Here is a 19,629-nt window from a genome sequence, read left to right on the forward strand (position 1 = left end):
AGCCTCCCGAGTAGCTGGGATTACAGGCATGAGCCACCACATCCAGCTAATTTTTGTATTTTTAGTAGAGACAGGGTTTCACCATGTTGGTCATGCTGGTCTCAAAGTCCTGACCTCGTGATCCGCCTGCTTTGGCCTCCCAAAGTGCTGGGATTACAGGCGTGAGCCACCGCGCCTGCTTGGTATTTATTTTTATCTTATGTATTTACTACTTTTTTGAAACAGCGGTGGGCACGGTGGCTCACGCCTGTAATCCCAGCACTTTGGTTTGGGAGGCCAAGGCAGGTGGATCACCTGAGGTCAGGAGTTCGTGACCAGCCTGGCCAACATGGTGAAATCCCATCTCCACTAAAAATACAAAATTAGCCAGACGTGGTGGCACATGCCTGCAATTCCAGCTACTCAGGAAGCTGAGGCAGGAGAATCACTTGAACCTGGGAGGCTGAGGTTGCAGTGAGCCAAGATCGGGTGCCATTGTGCCCCAGCCTGGGCAACAAGACAGAAACTCTGTCTCAAAAAAAAAAAAAAAAAGTATCGCAGCCAGGTGCAGTGGCTTATGCCTGTAATGCCAGCACACTGGGAGGCTGAGGTGGGCGGATCACCTGAGGTCAGGAGTTCGAGACCAGCCTGGCTAACATGGTGAAACCCCATCTCTACTAAAAATACAAAAATTAGCTGGGCGTGGTGGCAGGCATCTATAATCTCAGCTGCTTGGGAGTCTGAGGCAGGAGAATCACTTGAACCCAGGAGGCGGAGGTTGCAGTGAGCCAAGATCATGCCATTGCACTCCAGCCTGGGTGACACAGCGAGAATCTGTCTCAAAAAAACAAAAAAAACAGTGTCTCTCTGCTACCCAGGCTGGAGAGCAGTGGCGCTATCATGGCTCACTGCAACCTCAAACTCCTGAGCTCAAGCAATCCTCCCACCTCAGCCTCCTGAGTAGCTGGAACTATAGGTGTGTGCCGCCATGCCTGACTAATTTTTTTTTTTTTTTTAAACAAGAGACTGGGCACAGTGGCTCTTGCCTGTAATCCCAGCACTTTGGGAAGCTGAGGCAGGTGGATCACCTGAGGTCAGGAGTTAAGGACCAGCCTGGCCACCATGGTGAAACCCTGTCTCTACTAAAAATACTAAAATTAGCCAGGCGTCGTGGCACGTGCCTGTAGTCCCAGCTACTCAGGAGCCTGACGCAGGAGAATCGTTTGAACCCGGGACGGGGAGGTTGCAGTGACCCTAGATCGAGCCACTGCACTCCAGCCTGGGCAACAGAGTGAGACTCTGTCTCCAAAAAAAAAAAAAATTAAATAAGAGAGACAGGGTCTTGCTATGTTGGCCAGGCTGATCTTGAACTCCTCAAGTGATCCTCCCACCTCAGCCTTCTAAAGTGTTGGGATTACAGGCATGAGCCACGGCCCCCAGGCATGTCTTCCAGTAAACTTTGATTTGCAAATTAAATTGCATGCACACTGACCAATGACCTTTCAAGACAGTGTCTTTTCTTTTCTTCTTTTTTTTTAAAGACAGGTTCTCACTCTGTTGCCCAGGCTGGAGTGCAGTGGCGTGATCTCTGCTCACCGCAACCTCTGCCTCCCAGGTTCAAGAGATTCTCCTGCCTCAGTGTCCCAAGTAGCTGGGATTACAGGCATGCACCACCACGCCCAGTTAATTTTTTGTATTTTTAGTAGAAATGGGGTTTCTCTATATTGGCCAGGCTGGTCTTGAACTCCCGGCCTCAAGTGATCCACCCACCTCAGCCTCCCAAAGTGCTGGAATTACAGGTGTGAGCCACCATGCCCAGCCAAGACAGTATCTTTTCTGATCCCCTAGACTCTCCCTGGCCCCTAGGCACATCTCATTCCTCCAGGATATCCACCCTCCAACTTCAGAGTCACTGACCTATGCTCCTCCCCGACCCATACTCTCAATACACTGGCCCCACATAGGTGCCCCACACCCACTCTCACCTTGACAAATGGCACCCGGTTCTTGTCCTCGTGCACAGACAGATTTGTCTTGGTCACTGAATCAAAAGAATGCAGGGTAAGCAAGACTAGTACTTCCGCCACCCCCACCTGCACCTTGCAGTCGGCTCAGATGGTGATTTTCTTCTCTGTGCTAAAGGAAGACTCTCCCTGTGAAGCCTAAACTCCCTGCACGAGCTGAAGGCTCAGTTCCTCCTCCTTCTCCTCCTCAGGGCTCCTGCTCCCCAGCCCCAGATCCTCTCGAATTGTTTATATGTAGTCCTTGGCTGCTAAGCTCATCTCCTGACCTTCTCAGTTTTTGGAAATTCTGGTGAATGGAGCCAAAGGACTTGGGTGCTGTGTGCCCTCTGCATCTCTTGTCAGTTGATACCTAATTCCAAATGCAATGTGAGCTCTCTTTTCTCCACCCTCCTCACACACCCTCACCCAATGGGACAAAACACTCACCATCTAGAAGGTCACGAATTTTGTCCAGGTAAATTTCAAAGTAAGAAACCTGGTTAAGAAGAAAGAAGGAGTGTGAAGTAAAGAGGGCCTATCTTAAATCTAGTTCACGAATCCCATACTAATGTGACCTGCTCAAACAGTGGTGGTGGGAGGAAAAGAACAGAAGAGAACATCTTGACAAAGAACTGTGGTAACCGGAAAGGGAGTCAAGTTGGGGAGCCCAGGCTCTTCAGTGGGTTTATTTTAGATCTTCCCCTCCCAGTCCCCATCTGAATGCCCAGCTGTCGTGCCCTGGTCACCTTGATGTGGAACTCGAGGTTCTCATCCATGGAGTAGATGTGGTTGAAGATGTCTCGGGCAATTCGAGGAATGATTCCCATCAGCTGAGGGTCGTGCAGCTTTCCCTGGCGAGTGAAGGTATTTGAGAGTGAAGCTGGGGCTCAGGGAGAATGAGACAACTCAGATGTATGCAGGTGAACACCAAAGCAAGAGTCAATAAGAAGAACACCCTAAGTTAGGAGATGGTCACCACCATGTCTGCCTTTTAGAGGAGCAAGAAGATAATTGAGTAGCCCTTTGGACTTCCATTGCTTTTCCAGATCAAAAGAAGACTGGAGTAGTGGAAAGGATGATCCATTGCAGTGGGTTGAAGGGATTCCATTAAACTTCCCCTAATATTGCCCTTCAGTTCATCCTCTGTACCCATCTATCTGCCTCTTGACCAGGCAATCCTTGATTCCTAGATCTTCCCCCACTGAGATTCCCTGATCTTCCATTAACACTCCTAGCCCCTTAACCACCAGAGCCAGAACCCTCACCTCCATGGTATGTGTTTTCCCTGAGGATGTCTGTCCATAAGCAAAAATGGTGCCATTGTAGCCAGCAAGGACATCTGGAAGAGACAGTAGAGAAAGAGTACTGGTGGAGATAGGTCGGGTAGGAAATGGGGTGCTAAGAAAAGACATTCTACAAAGAAATCTATTACCTTTGACAATCTGCATGGCACATGCATGATAAACTTGCTCCTGAGTCGTGTTTGGGGGGAATACACGGTCAAAAACATATGGCTTCCCCTGGAATGAAAATAAAAGATATCAGACATCAACAGGCAGGATGTGAGGGAAAAGAAATACCACAACCTCCTTCCAGCCGCTGAGAAAGGCACCCTTTTCTTTTTTTTTTTTTTTTTTTGAGACGGAGTCTCGCTCTGTCGCCCAGGCTGGAGTGCAGTGGCGCAATCTCGGCTCACTGCAAGCTCCACCTCCCAGGTTCACGCCATTCTCCTGCCTCAGCCTCTCCGAGTAGCTGGGACTACAGGCGCCCGCCACCACGCCCGGCTAAGTTTTTTTTTGTATTTTTTAGTAGAGACGAGGTTTCACCGCGGTCTTGCTCTCCTGACCTCGTGATCCGCCCGCCTCGGCCTCCCAAAGTAATGGGATTACAAGCGTGAGCCACTGCGCCCGGCCGAAAGGCACCCTTTTCTTCAATGCCCTTAACGAACAGAAAGGTGGGAGAATGGCCAGGCATGGTGGCTCACACCTGTAATCCCAGCATTTTAAGAGGCTGAGGCGGGTGGATCACGAGGTTAGGAGTTCAAGACCAGCCTGGCCAATATGGTGAAACCCCGTCTCTACTAAAAATACAAATATTAGCCAGGTGTGGTGGCACGTGCCTGTAGTCCCAGTTACTCGGGAGGCAGAGACAGGAGAATCACTTGAACCCGGGAGGCAGAGGTTGCAGTGAGCAGAGATTGTGCCACTGCACTCCAGCCTGGCGACACAGCGAGACTCCATCTCAAAAAAAAAAAAAAAAAAAAGAAGAAAAGAAAAGAAATGTGGGAGAATAAGAGAAACTAAAGGTACTGACGCCAGGAGTTGTGTCTGTGTGGTAGAGGAGTGTCGCACAGTGAGATTGTGTTAGGGGATCTTAGTTGTGGTGTGATGATTGAGCACTCCACAACCCCAAACTCCTCCCTGGGAAACCAGATGAAAAAAGACAATAGGGCCACAGGTGAACAATTCATTAACACTAAAAAGTATCTCAAGCTAGAAATATCTTCCTCAACAGATCCATGTACCCTGATATGGAAAGATTTTCAGATGTACTAAGTGAAAGATGCAAACTTAGTGACATATATGTATAGCATGTTCCCTAGCATGTAAATGAAATTCAGTCTACACTGACAGCCTCTGTGGAAACATCAACGCAAGCTCTCTCTCTTTGTGAAAGGAATATATGAAATCAGATATGTAGGTCTCCCTTTAAGAACAGAACAAGCTTTAATTAAAAAACTGTAGGCCGGGCGTGGTGGCTCAAGCCTGTAATCCCAGCACTTTAGGAGGCCAAGGCAGGCGGATCACCTGAGGTCAGGAGTTCGAGACCAGCCTGGCCAATATGGTGAAACCCTATCTCTACTAAAATTACAAAAATTAGCCTGGCATGGTGGCAGGCACCTGTAATCCCAGCTACGCAGGAGGCTGAGGCAGGAGAATCGCTTGAATCCAGGAGGCGGAGGTTGCAGTGAGCCAAGATTGTGCCATTGCACTCCAGCCTGGGGGACAAGAGCAAGACTTCATCTCAAAAAAAAAAAAAAAAAAAACAACTGTGAAGCAAATCATTCAGACCTACAAATCCTTGTTTAATTCAGGAATATGTTGTAAATCACGTGTGCTGATAAGAATGATAAAGATGGCCGGGCGCGGTGGCTCACGCTTGTAATCCCAGCACTTTGGGAGGCCGAGGCAGGCGGATCACGAGGTCAGGAGATCAAGACCATGGTGAAACCCCGTCCCTACTAAAAATACAAAAAATTAGTCGGGCGTGGTGGCGGGCGCCTGTAGTCCCAGCTACTCGGAGAGGCTGAGGCAGGAGAATGGCGTGAACCTGGGAGGCGGAGCTTGCAGTGAGCCAAGATCGCGCCACTGCACTCCAGCCTGGGTGATAGAGCGAGACTCCGTCTCAAAAAAAAAAAAAAAAAAAAAAAAGAATGATAAAGATACAAAATACAACTTAGGGAGCTAACCAATGAATATATTTGATGGCTAATCACATTAGAGGTAAATCTCTGGGAAGAGTAAATGAGACAATGCTAGAACACTATCATAGGTGACTGACTTGTCAAATTGTTTTACTACAGAGTCCATCTTTATCCAATCGAAATGTAAACCTCAAGATCTACAGACGCCAGAGTTTGCAGAGTTCGGGAGATACATTTTAACTAATTAAGGAAAGCTGTAAACCTTGGCTAGAGCTGGAGATGTGGCTCTAGGTATAGCAATAACATTGCATGAATATATACAGAATTTTTTTTTCTTTTTTTTTTTTTTTTTTTTTTTTTTTTTTTTTTTTTTTTTTTTTTTTTGAGACGGAGTCTTTCTCTGTCCCCCAGGATGGAGTGCGGTGGCGCAATCTCGGCTCACCGCAACCTCCACCTCCTGGGTTCACGCCATTCTCCTGCCTCAGCCTCCCGAGTAGCTGGGACCACAGGCGCCCGCCAACAGGCCCGGCTAATTTTTTTGTATTTTTTAGTAGAGACGGGGTTTCACCATGTTAGCCAGGATGGTCTCGATCTCCTGACCTCGTGATCCACCCGCCTCGGCCTCCCAAAGTGCTGGGATTACAGGCTTGAGCCACCGCGCCCGGCCCAGAATTTTTTTTTCTATTAGGAATTATACAAAAGTGTTAACAGAGGTTACCTTGAGGAGAGAAACTGAGAGAAAGGCTTTTATTTTTCATTTTGTATCCTGCATGGTTTACATTTTTTTTTTTTTTTTTTGAGACGGAGTCTTGCTCTGTCCCCCAGGCTGGAGTGCAGTGGCGCATCTCGGCTCACTGCAAGCTCCGCCTCCCGGGTTCACGCCATTCTCCTGCCTCAGCCTCCCGAGTAGCTGGGACTACAGGCGCCCACCAACACGCCCGGCTAATTTTTTTTGTATTTTTAGTAGAGACGGGGTTTCATCGTGTTAGCCAGGATGGTCTCGATCTCCTGACCTCGTGATCCACCCGCCTCGGCCTCCCAAAGTGCTGGGATTACAGGCTTGAGCCACCGCGCCCGACCTACATTTTTAAACTATGTACAAGCATTATATTTAAAAAAGTTTTAATGGCAAAGAAGAGATAATTGTGTATTCTTTTCTTCTTTATATTTCTTTGTATAAAAGTAATAAATGTTTTTTAATATTAAAACAATTAAATCTGGCTTATAGAAAAAAATCCTACCTAAAATATTTATCTAGTCTCTCTGTGGTGAAAGCCTCTGAAGCCCAAGAAACAGAATCCACAAAGGAAAAGAAGTTAGAAAAGTGCTCTCTGTAAAGTACCAACTGATAGAACCTTCCTGGAGGACAATTCTATTAAATATTTAAATGTCCATACTGTTCATAGTCTGTACCAGGATTCCAGTGCTAAGATTTCCTTTTACAAAACACCTGCTGGGCTGGGCACAGTGACTCTTGCCTGTAATCCCAGCACTTTGGGAGGCTGAGGCAGGCGGATCACTTGAGGTCAGGAGTTTAAGACCAGCCTGGGCAACATGGTGAAACCCCATCTCTACAAAAAATACAAAAATTAACTGGGTGTGGTGGTGCACACCTGTAATTCCAGCTACTCAGGAGGCTGAGGTGGGAGAATTACCTGAGCTCAAAAGGCAGAGGTTGCAGTGAGCCAAGATCGGGCCACTGCACTCCAGCCTGGGTGACAGAGAGAGACCCTGCATCAAACAAACAAACAAACAAACAAATAATCAAAAAATCTCTCTATTTTCTTTTCTTTTCTTTTTCTTGAGTCAGGGTCTCATCTGTCATGCAGGCTGGAGTACAGTGGCGAAATCATAGCTCACTGTAGCTGCAACCTCCCGGGCCAAAGCAATCCTCCAAAGTAGCTGGGACCACAGGCACATACCACTATATCTGCCTAATTTTGTTTATTTTTTGTAGAGGCAGAGTCTCACCATGTTGCCTGGGCTGGTCTCAAACTCCTGGGCTCAAGCAATCCACCCACCTCAGCCTCCCAAAGTGCTAGGATTGCAAGCGTGAGCCACCATGTCCCGCCTTAAAAACTCTCATAAATTAGTAACAAAAAGACAAAAACTAAACAGAAAAAGGTGAACAAGAACTACAAACAAGCAACAGAATAAGAAATATAAATGTTCGGTAATCATGAAGATGTTCAACATTTTCCAAGAAAAGAAACTGAAATGGTAAAATCTCTTTTCACCTCTCAAACTGGAAAACAAAATTTGCACTGTAATACCTAGTGTAGATGTGGGTTCAAAAAAATGAGAACTTTCATTATTTTCTGGTTGGAGAGTACATCCATATAACAATTCAAAAATGCATAATCAAAAGCCTTAAATTTTACATATCCATTGAGCTAGAAATTCTACTTCTAAGAATTGATATCATGGAAATCAAGATTTCGCTACAAGGGTGTTTATCATCTCATTGCTTATAATAATGAGAAATTGAAGATGACTTAAAGGAGTAACATTTAGGAGACTGGTTAACCTAAGGAGTGGATTAAATTATAGCATATACATATATTTTATTCCTCACTGTTATTTAAAATAATGCCATAACTGGCTAGGCATGGTGGCTCATGCCTGTAATCTCAGCACTTTGGGAGGCCAACGCGGGCAGATTACTTGAGGTCAGGAGTTCGAGACTAGCCTGGCCAACGTGGTGAAACCCTGTCTTTACTAAAAATACAAAAATTAGCTGGGCATAGTGGTGCATGCCGCTAATCTCAGCTACTTGGGAGGCTGAGGCACAAGAATCGCTTGAACCCAGGAGGCAGAGGTTGCAGTGAGCCGAGATTGCGCCACCGCACTCCAGCCTGAGCAACAAAGTGAGACTCTGTCTGAAAAATAAATAAATAAATAAAAATATCATAATAGAACATTAATAAATAGAACGTCAATATATCTCAAAAACATGTTGAAAGAATCCAAACACAAAAGAGCACATACTGTATTACTGCCTTCATACGAAGTTCAAGAATGGACAGAACTTATCTGTAGTGCTAGAAGTCAAAACAGCAGCTACCTGCTATTGTGGTAACAACATACAAGTGGTATTTACAGGAAGAGAATATGAAGGAACTTTCAGGAGTGACAGAAATGTTCTAGATCTTGATCTGTGTAGTGGTTACATGGGTGTCTACATATGTTATAAAATTCATCAAGCTGTTTGCCTAAGATCCGTACACTGTATGTAAATTATATCACTATCATAAATTATAACATCATAAAATGATGTTATAGTGGCTCTTAAACATTAATTAATGCTTGACCTCACTGTTAATAAGCAAAATGCATATTAAAACTATGAAACACCATTTTTACCTATGAAAGTGGCCAAAATAAAAGACAACGCATTACACTGGTGAGAATGTGAGTAAACAGATATTCACACATATTGCTCAGGGTACATAGAAATTGGAGCCAACTCTATGAAAGGCAATTTGGAAATAGCCTCACATTTTTAAATGCATATGCTTTATGACCTCCACTTCGGAAAATTTATCCTGTAGACATACTGCACATATGCAAAAAATATTTATACAAGGTCATTCAACTGTTTGTAATAGCAGATGATTAGAACAACCCTTAATGTCCACCAACAGAGGCCTGGTTAAATAATGGCCTATCCCTACAACAAATTATACAGTTTAATAAGACAGCTCACGTGCAGTGTAATCCGAGCCCTTTGGAAGGTCAAGGCTGGAGGATCCTTGAGGCCGGGAGTTGGAGACCAGCCGGGGCAACATAGGGAGACCCTGTCTGTACAAAAATTAAAAAAAAAATAGCCAGGCATGGTGGCATGGGCCTTGTGGTCTCAGCTACTCAGCAGGCTGAGGCAGGATGGCCTGAGCCTCGAAGGTGGAGGTTGCAGTGAGCCATGATTGCACCACTGCACTCCAGCCTGAGCAACAGAGTGAGACCCTGTCTTGAAAAACAAAACAAAACAAAACCAAAAAAGAATGAGATAAATCTTTATGTGCTGATAAGGAAGGGTCTCCAAGACTCAGTGTTTTGTTTTGGGTTTTTTGTTTGTTTATTTTGCTTTTTGTTTTTTGAGACAAGAGTCTTGCTCTGTCGCCCAAGCTGGAGTGCAGTGGCTTCATCTCAGCTCACTGCAACTTCTGCCTCCCGGGCTCAAGCAGTTCTCCTGCCTCAGCCTCCAGAGTAGCTGGGATTACAGGTGTCTGCCACCACACCCGGCTAATTTCTGTATTTTTAGTAGAGATGGGGTTTCGCCATGTTGGCCAGGCTGGTCTCGAACTCCTGACCTCAGGTGATCCACCCGCCTTGGCCTCCCAATGCTGAGATTACAGGCGTAAGCCACAGCACCTGGCCTAATTTTTGTATTTTTAGTAGAGACGAGGTTTCACCATGTTGGCCAGGATGGTCTCCATCTCCTGACCTCATGATCCGCCTGCCTCGGCCTCCCAAAGTGCTGGGATTACAGGTGTGAACCACTGCGCCCAGCTGGAATTTTTGTATTTTTAGTAGAGATGGGGTTTCACCATGTTGGCCAGGCTGGTCTCGAACTCCTGACCTCAAGTGATCCTCCCGCCTCGGCCTCAAAGTGCTTAGATTACAGGCATGAGCCACCACACCCAGGCTGTTTTTGTTTTTAAAGGTGCAGAATGGATGTATAATACGCTACCATTTGTGTAAAAAAAGGTATGCAGGTATATAAGTATTTGCTTATAAATGTATAGTAGGTTTTTGGAAAGATCCACAAGAAGTTGTCTTCTGAAAGGGGAACTGTGTGGCTGGAAAAGAGGGGTGAGAAGGAGAAGGAAACAATATAAACCTTTTCATATCCTTTGCATTTTGTCACATGTGCAGGTAACACACTCGAAAGTTAAATTGAAAATTGTAAAATATAGCCAGGCATGGTGGTACATGCCTATAATCCTAGCTACTCAGGATGCTGAGGTGGGAGGATTGCTTGAACCCAGGAGGCGGAGGTTGCAGTGAGCCGAGATTACACCACTGCACACTCCAGCCTGAGTGACAGCACGTGACTCTATCTCAAAAAAAAAACAAAAAAATTGTAAAATAATAAAGTTATGTAAAAATATTTAACAATGGCAAAATAGTAATAATATTGTTTGAGAAAAAAGGTTACAAAACAATACATAGTTTATGATATAATCTTATTAAAATTAACATATGTATATATGCAGAAAAAACACTGGAAAAATACATCAAATTATTATTAATAACAGTGCCTTTTTGGGGTGGTAAGATATTGGGTGATTTTTAGCTTCTTCTGTGTCCTTTCCTTTGTCTTTAACTTTGTTAACAATTAAAATGTATTAGTGTTGTAATTACATTATTTTTAATATTATTAAAGAAAAATCTACCTTAATTTTGAATTGTAATTAATTCTTGAATTGTAATCTACCTCAATGTTTCTCCCACCCAGTGGCCAAGAAACAGAAACAAGCAAAATATGCCTATCTCAAGCCAATGCCTCTCATCTTTTTTTTTTAATTTCCTTTTTCCTTTATTATGTGACATAAGATTTATTGACTTCATATCAGCATTTAAGTATTGTTAACTTTATATAATAGCATTTGGGTTGGGGATTGGTGCATTTCTGGTTGTACGAAGGATAGTTGTATTATATTAGGTGTAATTATGACCTTATTATTGTCCTTATTTGAAGATTTGTATGATCTCAGGAGATGTGTATGGGTTCAAGTTGACGAGGGGTGGAATTGTGATAGTTAATACTGAGTGTCAACTTGATTGGACTGAATGATGCAAAGTATTGATCCTGGGTGTGTCTGTGAGGGTGTTGCCAAAGGGTATTAACATATGAATCAGTGGACTGGGAAAGGCAGATCCACCCTTAATCTGGGTGGGCATCATTTAATCAGCTGCCAGTGCAGCCAGAATATAAAACAGGCAGAAAAATGTGAAAAGATGAGACTGGCTTTCTCATCTCTTTCCCACCAACAATCTCTATCCATGCTTCATGAAGCCAGGCACCCAGCCAAAGGGGATTAAATGTAATCTCAAGCCAACCTTGCCCCTCCCCTCCCCCCACAAACACATGGGCACCAACGCACCAACCACCCCACCCCAGCCCCCACACACACTCCCTCAAAACATTCCCAGTTACAGGATTCTAGAAGGCTCCACAGACGCATTAAAATGGAGAGCGCTCTCCAAATGCTGAAGCCAATTATAGCCCCTTTTCATCAGGAACCCCTTTACATCAGTCTAGGCTGGGAAGAAAGAAAAGAGCAGAGAGGGAAGAAGCAGGAGGTTCTCAGATCTGTGAGTCTAAAAGATACCCAACAGCGGGCTGGGCGCAGTGGCTCACACCTGTAATCCCAGCACTTTGGGAGGCTGAGGCGGGCAGATCATGAGGTCAGGAGATCGAGACCATCCTGGCTAACACGGTGAAACCCCGTCTCCACTAAAAATACAAAAAATTAGCCGGGCATGGTGGCAGGCACCTGTAGTCCCAGCTGCTCGGGAGGCTGAGGCAGGAGAATGGCGTGAACCTGGAAGGCGGAGTTTGCAATGAGCCGAGATTGCACCACTGCACTCCAGCCTGGGTGACAGAGCAAGACTCCGTCTCAAAAAAAAAAAAAAAAAAAAGATAACCAAGAGCTAAAAATTGGTGCGTTTAGTAATCTCCTGAGCAGGGAAAGCCATGTGACATGAGATATGATTTCAGGAGTTCTGGGAAGGCCTGCTACCTACTTCTCTATTCTCGGCTGGGCTCTAAAATTCCAAGCCTAGCTCTTTATTTCTTTAAGTTTTTTTATTCCTTTTAAAATGTAAATTTCTTTTTTCTTTTTTTTCTTTCTTTTTTTTTTGAGATGGAGTTTCACTCTTTCGCCCAGGCTAGAGTGCAGCAGCATGATCTTGGCTCACTGCAACCTTTGCCTCCCAGGTTCAAGCGATTCTCCTGCCTCAGCCTTCCAAGTAGCTGGGATTACAGGCGCCTGCCAACGCATCCGGCTAATTTTTGTATTTTCGGTACAGACAGGGTTTCACCATGTTGGCCATGCTGGTGTCGAACTCCTGACCTCGTTATCCGCCCGCCTCTGTCTCCCAAAGTGCTGAGATTACAGGTGTGAGCCACTGTGCCCAGCCAATTTCTTTTCTTAATTTTTATTTATTTATTTATTTATTTATTTATTTATTTATTTATTTATTTTTGAGACAGAGTCTTGCTCTGTTGCCCAGGCTGGAGTGCAGTGGCAAGATCTCGGCTCGCTGCAACCTCCGCCTCCCAGGTTCAAGCAATTCTCCTGCACCAGCCTCCCGAGTAGCTGGGAATACAGGCAGCTGCCACCATGCCCAGCTAAGTTTTGTACATTTCTTTTAATTTTCTATTGATTATACTCAGGATGAATTAATTTTGCCTGATTTTTTTTTAATTACTGCTCCTTGTACAGCAGGGCTAACCCATGGGCAGTGTGCCCAGAGAATAGTGATCTTTTCATGAAAATAACTAGACCAGTGATCTTCCACTTTTCCTGCCCGTAGACATGGGAAGCACCACCATTATTTATAGCTCTCATAACACACAATTACTCTGAATCAGACTGTAGTATGTTCTGGGAGGTTTCTTATCTGAATCTGGGGGAGTATATAGTTAGTTAGCAAAAGCCATATCTGATGTTCCTCTCCCCTGCCTCTGCCCAGGCCACTCCATGGGCTGTGGATCACAACCTTGATCCAGATTTTCTTGAAGGCAGGGATTCCCTTTAAATCCCCAACACCAAACACAGTCCCTGGCTTATAGGATGCTGATGTAGTTTGGATGTTTGTCCCCTCCAAATCTCATGTTGACATTTGATCCCCATTGTTGGAGGTGGGGCATGGTGGGAAGTGCTTGACTCAAGGAGGTAAATCCCTGATGAGTGGCTTGGTGCCTTCCCCATGGTAATGAGTAAGTTCTCGCTCTATGAGTTCATGTGAGAGCTGGCTGTTAAAAAGAGCTTGGCACCTCTTGCTCTCCCTCTTTTTCCCTCTCTCGCCATGTGATTCCTGCTCCCTCTTTGCCTCCCACCATGATTGGAAGCTTCCTGAGGCCCTCACCAGAGCAGATGCTGGTGCCATGCTTCTTGTACAGCCTGCGGAACTGTTAGCCAAATATCTCTTTTCTTTATAAATTACCCAGCCTGGGGTATTCCTTTATAGCAACATATAGAGGACTATGACAGATGCTCTTCACAAATATTTGGGTTTTTTTGTTTGTTTGTTTGTTTTGAGACGGAGTCTCGCTCTTTCCCCCAGGCTGGAGTGCAGTGGGGCAATCTCGGCTCACTGCAAGCTCCGCCTCCTGGGTTCAAGCCATTCTCCTGCCTCAGCCTCCCGAGTAGCTGGGACTACAGGCGCCCACCACCACGCCCGTATAATTTTTTTGTATTTTTTTTTTTTTTTTTTTTGAGCGGAGTCTCGCTCTGTCGCCCAGGCTGGAGTGCAGTGGCGCAATCTCGGCTCACTGCAAGCTCCGCCTCCCGGGTTCGCGCCATTCTCCTGCCTCAGCCTCTCCAAGTAGCTGGGACTACAGGTGCCCGCCACCACGCCCGGCTAAATTTTTTGTATTTTTAATAGAGACGGGGTTTCACCGTGGTCTCGATCTCCTGACCTCATGATCCGCCCGCCTCGGCCTCCCAAAGTGCTGGGATTACAAGCGTGAGCCACCGCGCCCGGCCCTATTTTTTTGTATTTTTAATAGAGACGGGGTTTCACTGTGTTAGCCAGGATGGTCTCAATCTCCTGACCTCGTGATCTGCCCACCTTGGCCTCCCAAAGTGCTGGGATTACAGGCGTGAGCCACCGCACCCAGCCAGATAAATATTTGTTGACTAAACATAGATATTGACAAAGAAGGGAGCAAGAAGATACTTGGGATCTGGAGGTTTGGATGAAACAATTAGTAAAAAGGAAAAGTGTTACCCACTTCCCAATTTTGTCAAAGCTAGCTTGTGGGGAGATAGCATATAAAATAGTGATAATATCTAACTCTTATTGAGGGTTTACTGTGTGCCTGCCATGTTACAAAGCAGTTTATATGCATTATCCCATTTAATGTTCACAGTAATCCTAGGACATAGATACTATTATTATTACCACTTTATAGATGACGAAACAGGCTCAAAGAGGTCAGGTAGCTTCCCCACAGTCATATGGCTGAGAAATGGTAGAGCACAGTTTCAAATTCAAGCAATCTGATTCCAGACCCACACTGCAAAGTGATCCAAGAACTGAAATGCCAACACTGTGTCAGAGCATTATCAAGGCTTTTCCTTCCCCTATTCCATATCCCCCCTCCTCACATTTGGGCATTTTTCCAAGTATTTCCAGACAGAACTAAAGCCTTTCATCACTCCCTTTTTCCAACCTCAATCCCATTTTCAGAAGTATGTAATTCTGCTATCCACCCTCTCTACCTCCAGGTAATCGAAGACTCTGTGAGTTGTTAATGAGAAATAAGTTCAGAGTCCCTCCTCCTCTTAGAAATGTCCCCGATATCCAATCTCTCTCCCACCCCCAGCAGTCTAAGTGCTCCTTATAGCCTTCTCTGAAGGGCCTCTCTTCAGAGTCCCACAGTCCAGGGTTCTTTGTTCTCCTTTAATCACACTCTGAGCCTCCCTGGTGTCCCCTCTTCCATTTGTGTATCCCAGCACCTTTCTGTACTTTTCCATCATGTGTGCTGACTAAAGCTAATTGGGGCTGGGGGTTTAATATCAGGGGTCCAAAGATGACCAACCTGTTCAACCCTCAGTAAAGCACTTGGTATAAACTGAACTTCAAGTGCCAGGCCTGATTTCCATAGTGACACCCGTGGGGATTGTTGCCATGGTAATGCTGGAGAGACACTGGCCACAGTGAACGTTACTTCTCGTCTCCATTTTTCTTTATGAGACTCCCCCAAAGCAAAGGAGAGTCCTGCTCCCCACTTCAGATATCAAATCCCAGGCCACCCCAAACAATACTGATTCTGCTCCAATAACCCTGCAGGTCCCAACCTAGCTTTGCCAAGTGAGGTACACAATGGTCCTAGTTTCTTGCATTAAGAACCCACTTAACCATTGGGAGACCTGAGGGAGGTAGCTGTGTACACTTGAATGAAGGGGAAAGAGAAAGAGTGTGTGTGTGTACGTATGTGTCTCTTCACTGTCATCCCTCCCACATCTGGTACAGAGGCAGCAGCCCAGACAGCAGGCATTGCGACACTGCTGAGAAAGAGCAAGGCAGAGGAAGACAGAGAGACACTTAAATGGGTCTGGCGAAAAAGTCACACTGGATTCTGAGTGTGCAAAAGCAAAACAAGATGGGCACCACACATAGACGGTGACCCAGACACCCTTCTACTATGACTCAGGCCATTAACTTTGGCTAAGCCCCATCCCCCAGGTTCCTGGAAGAAGTCAGAGGAGTAGGGGAGAAAAAAGGCACACAGAGCTGTCTCTCCAGCTTATTCTCCTACCCTCTAACAAGCAGAACAAAGCCCACGAACAGAAGGGACTCTGAAGTTCAGCGCTAGCCGCAGTGCTGCAGAGGCGAAGGGGAGAGCAGTCACAGGAAGGAGTAGGGGCTGCATTGGGAAAGATTATCTCTCCCACCTTCACTCTTCCCGCACCTTCCCAGACATCCTGAAGCAGTCTCCCCCATTAATTCCTAAGCCAGCTCCCGACCTGGTGGGCTCCAAAAAGAGCTAGAGGAGAAAAGAGAAAAAGGAGTAGGAGTTTCCTTCCCTTGTTGGGACCCTCAAGGGTCTCCTAAAAATCATGTCTCCTGTAGCCCTCATTCCCTAAATGATGAATGAATATTAAGTCTGAAAAAGCAAACTCCAAGGATGTTGCCTAAGACAAAATGGCCCCCCGTAAGCATTTATCTTCAAGTGAGAGATTGACAGGGAGGGCTAGGGTGAGGGAAGATACGAGCAAGACAAAGGTACAGCCCTACAGATATCAGGCAAAACAGACAAGGAAGATCCAGCTGTGGAGCTGAGATGGAATCTGAATTGGCAGGAGGCCTTGGGCTTCTTTTCATCTTTCCTCCTTGCCCACCTCCCACTGTGTCTCTCCTGTTTAGCTGGGCTAACAACAGATGGACACCACACCCCTCTTACCAACATCACTCCCTGCCCCATCCCACTATACCAGGATGGCCCAGAGAGCCTAAAGGAGTTGGTCTAGTCTCACTGGAAAAACCTTCCAGAGCAAGGAAACTGGGCCTAAAAGTTTTGCCCCCCATCGTCACCCCCCTCCTGTTTCTCAGCCTTTATGTCTCAGGGGGATCTTAAGCTCCAACTCTCACAACTAATGCTGGCTGTCCAGGGCACTCTGAGAGGGGTCTTCCAGAGTTGATCCAGGAGTTGTTTTGTGGTTGTTTTGTTTTGTTTTTAGCCCAGCCAGACTGAACAGACTGCAGGGCCAGAGAGGTCCCTGAAGCAAAAAGAAACAGAGGCCTTCTCCATGTAGCAAATACATACACACACACACACACACACACACACACACAGAGAGAGAGAGAGAGAGAGAGAGACAAAAGCATCCATTTGAGTTAACAGTGTGGGTAAGGGTGCAAGGTGGTGACAGACTGGGGCCCTTGGGGACCGGTAAGCAGGTCTCCCCTCAAGCATGTTTATTCAAAGTTCCATTCTCACTGACTCAGAAGGCCCAGGCTTCCTCCCCTTCTTTCCTTCATTCCTTTAACAAGCCTGTGTCCAGGTGCTCTGTGCCAAGCACTGTGGATAAAGATACATAAGAAGCACCTCTGACCTTGACTGCCCTCGTACATGCCCCTCCCTCCTCAAGCTAGTTTTTGTTTCCTGGCCCAGCACCCCTCAAGCCCTACAGAACTCGACCCCAGATCTTTTCTCCCTACACACAGCCTGAGGTCCCTACCAACCTCAGGGGGAGTGGGCAAGGCCTAGAATTTCCCTTTGGGCCATTACAGATAAAGGTGTAGAACAGAAACCTGGCTAGGCAATGTGATAGGAAGAGATGGGAGGTTTGCAGTCACAGATTTAGGTTCAGATCCATGGATCAATAGCATGACCTTGAGAAAGTTATTCAAGTTCTTTGGGCCTCAATTTCTGCATCTGTAAAATGGAAATATTGATACTACTTCCGAATGTTGTTTTGGGGGTTAAATAATATACATAGAGTAACAGGCCCACTGTAAATATTAGTTCCCTTAAAATATCCTCCTTGGGTAGGGCTGTCATGATGAGGTAGAGCTGGATGGCTACTTTCTATTGGATTCTCAAGAGAAAGGATGAATAAGCAAGTACTTACTAGGATCTCAGGGTTTGGGCATTTTTCTTTAGCGGGGTCAGTTGGGGAATCTGAAACCCTCTTTCTACTGTACCTGGGACCAAAAGGCAGACCTGACCTTAGGATTCCAGAGGCTCCCCTCAAGATTGGGTGTGGCATCAATGATTTCTTTCCCAGTAAACTCTGCATCAGACCTACTCCCCACAACACACACACACAAATCCAGGCTGTAACTACTTTAGGGAATGATGGAAGATTTGGTCTTAGAGCCCACTTCCATCCACACTCTGCAGAGACCCTGGACTGCTCACCTCCCATCTAGTCCACTCAAAAGTCTTCCGCCTTACCTTCCGGGAGGTGGGGGTAGAGATCTGAGCCAATAACAAAGGGAAGATACGCTTTCTCTTGGGGAGCGGGTGGTGGAGAAGGGGAAAACATCAGAAAAACATGGGACTGGTTCTAACGGGTGGAGACGCTGCAGACAGCAGCAAAGGGGAGTTGGATCTCCCGAAGGTAGGGAAGCAGCCCCCTGCCACTCTGCAGAGACTCGGCCGCTGGCCTGGCCAGGCCACACCCAGCCATCCTGATGCAGGGGAGAGGAGGGGCTGCGGGGAAGAGGATGAAGGATGAGCGGCGGGGAGGGGGAGCAGAGGGACCGGCAGAGACTAAGGCTCTAAGGGGGGCGGGGAGATTCAGCCACCTGCCCCCTCCCCGAATTCCATCCTGGGCGACACTCACCCCAATAACGACGCTGTCGTCCCCTTGGAAAATGGGGATGAACTTGTCTCCCCGCAGAATCTCAGCCTGGTTCAGGGGCCGGAATCGGCAGAGCACCTTGATGCTACATTCGTTGTTGGTCTCCGCCATGGTGGTAGCCGGCGTGGGGCTGGGACTCCTCTTGGGCTGCAGGGGTGGTGTGTGCTCCAGAGGAGAGGGCTCTCAGCGGAGGCCGAGGCGGAGGACAGGTGCTCAGTCTCTGGGGGCAGAGTTGAGGGCGCCCGGGCGAAGCCTGGGGAGCAGGGCCGGGGCGCGCTGTCTCTCTCCTGCGGCAGCGGGATGCGGGCGACCTGGGCGTCTGGTCCTCTCGGGCTCTCTGCCTCTCCGCCCCTCGCGCTGCAGCGCCGCGCTGCGGGCCTGGGCGGGGCCGCGATGGAGGAGCGGGGGCGGGGCTCCCTCCACTGGGGACGCTGGCTCGACGTCGACCCCCGAAGGGTGGAACCTCACCGCTCCTCTCCTCCCTCCCCCACTCCTAACGTTCGCAGATAACCTTGCCCTCGACCCTTCCCCACCCAACTCACTGCATCCCACCCCTATACCCCCGACCTGTTTGTCCCTCCCTCAGACTCCACCCCCTGGAAGGGATAAGGGGACTGAGGTGGGCCTGTCGCCTGTGTAGCGAAAAGGGTCAACAGATCTCCCTCTCCCTTTATTCCAGGGCATCCCCCAACCCGTCACAGTCCTCTCTCCAAACTGGGATCACACTTCTCATTCTCCCCCTACGCCCATCCCATGCCCCACACGCACAGAAGCTGGACTCCCAACCCACTCAGCTTTCTGGGGGGACCCCTGCCTGTAGTCTATGGAGTTGGGTGTCATGGGAGGTTCTGGCTACTCCCTTCCCCTTCCACATCCAAAGGTGCACTCTACTGTCTCCCCAACGTACACACCAGGTCCCCAGTTTCAGGGAAGATAAACTCCCATTCTGGGTTATGGGAATTCAAAAGCAGACACAATACTTATTTTTGTGTCCTAGGTTGAGGATGGGAGGAAGATGGGTAGGAAACGTTTTTGCAAGAGAAAGGGAGTCAGAAAGCAGTGAAGGAGGGGCAATGATGGGGATGGGTAAGGCCAGAGAGACTTTGAAGTCTAAGGCAACACCTGCATTTGGGTTTCAGGCAAATTCAGGTACCTACGAGAGTGTGTGTTTCCTGTC

General features: G+C 47.0%; 1 protein-coding gene across 4 annotated transcripts in view; it reads right to left on the minus strand.

Moving 5' to 3' along the window:
* Positions 1-18,821, minus strand: part of KIF5A (kinesin family member 5A) — a 38,536-nt gene extending 19,715 nt beyond the window's left edge. For 2 of the 4 annotated variants that reach the window (XM_055248398.2, XM_055248399.2), the window contains exons 1-6: positions 18,435-18,816; positions 3,415-3,502; positions 3,248-3,321; positions 2,729-2,833; positions 2,430-2,478; positions 1,965-2,020 (exon numbers count right to left, since the gene is read on the minus strand). In XM_055248398.2, the coding sequence (XP_055104373.1) occupies positions 1,965-2,020; positions 2,430-2,478; positions 2,729-2,833; positions 3,248-3,321; positions 3,415-3,502; positions 18,435-18,563 (501 nt within the window). In that variant the 5' untranslated portion in view covers positions 18,564-18,816. Of the gene's footprint in view, positions 1-1,964; positions 2,021-2,429; positions 2,479-2,728; positions 2,834-3,247; positions 3,322-3,414; positions 3,503-18,434 lie in introns of all 4 variants that reach the window. The other 2 variants (XM_063620099.1, XM_055248400.2) reach the window with 2 other exon arrangements.
* Positions 18,822-19,629: the final 808 nt, after the last annotated feature.

The sequence above is a fragment of the Symphalangus syndactylus genome, chromosome 17 (assembly GCF_028878055.3).
Source record: "Symphalangus syndactylus isolate Jambi chromosome 17, NHGRI_mSymSyn1-v2.1_pri, whole genome shotgun sequence".
NCBI classification, from domain to species: Eukaryota; Metazoa; Chordata; class Mammalia; order Primates; family Hylobatidae; genus Symphalangus; species Symphalangus syndactylus.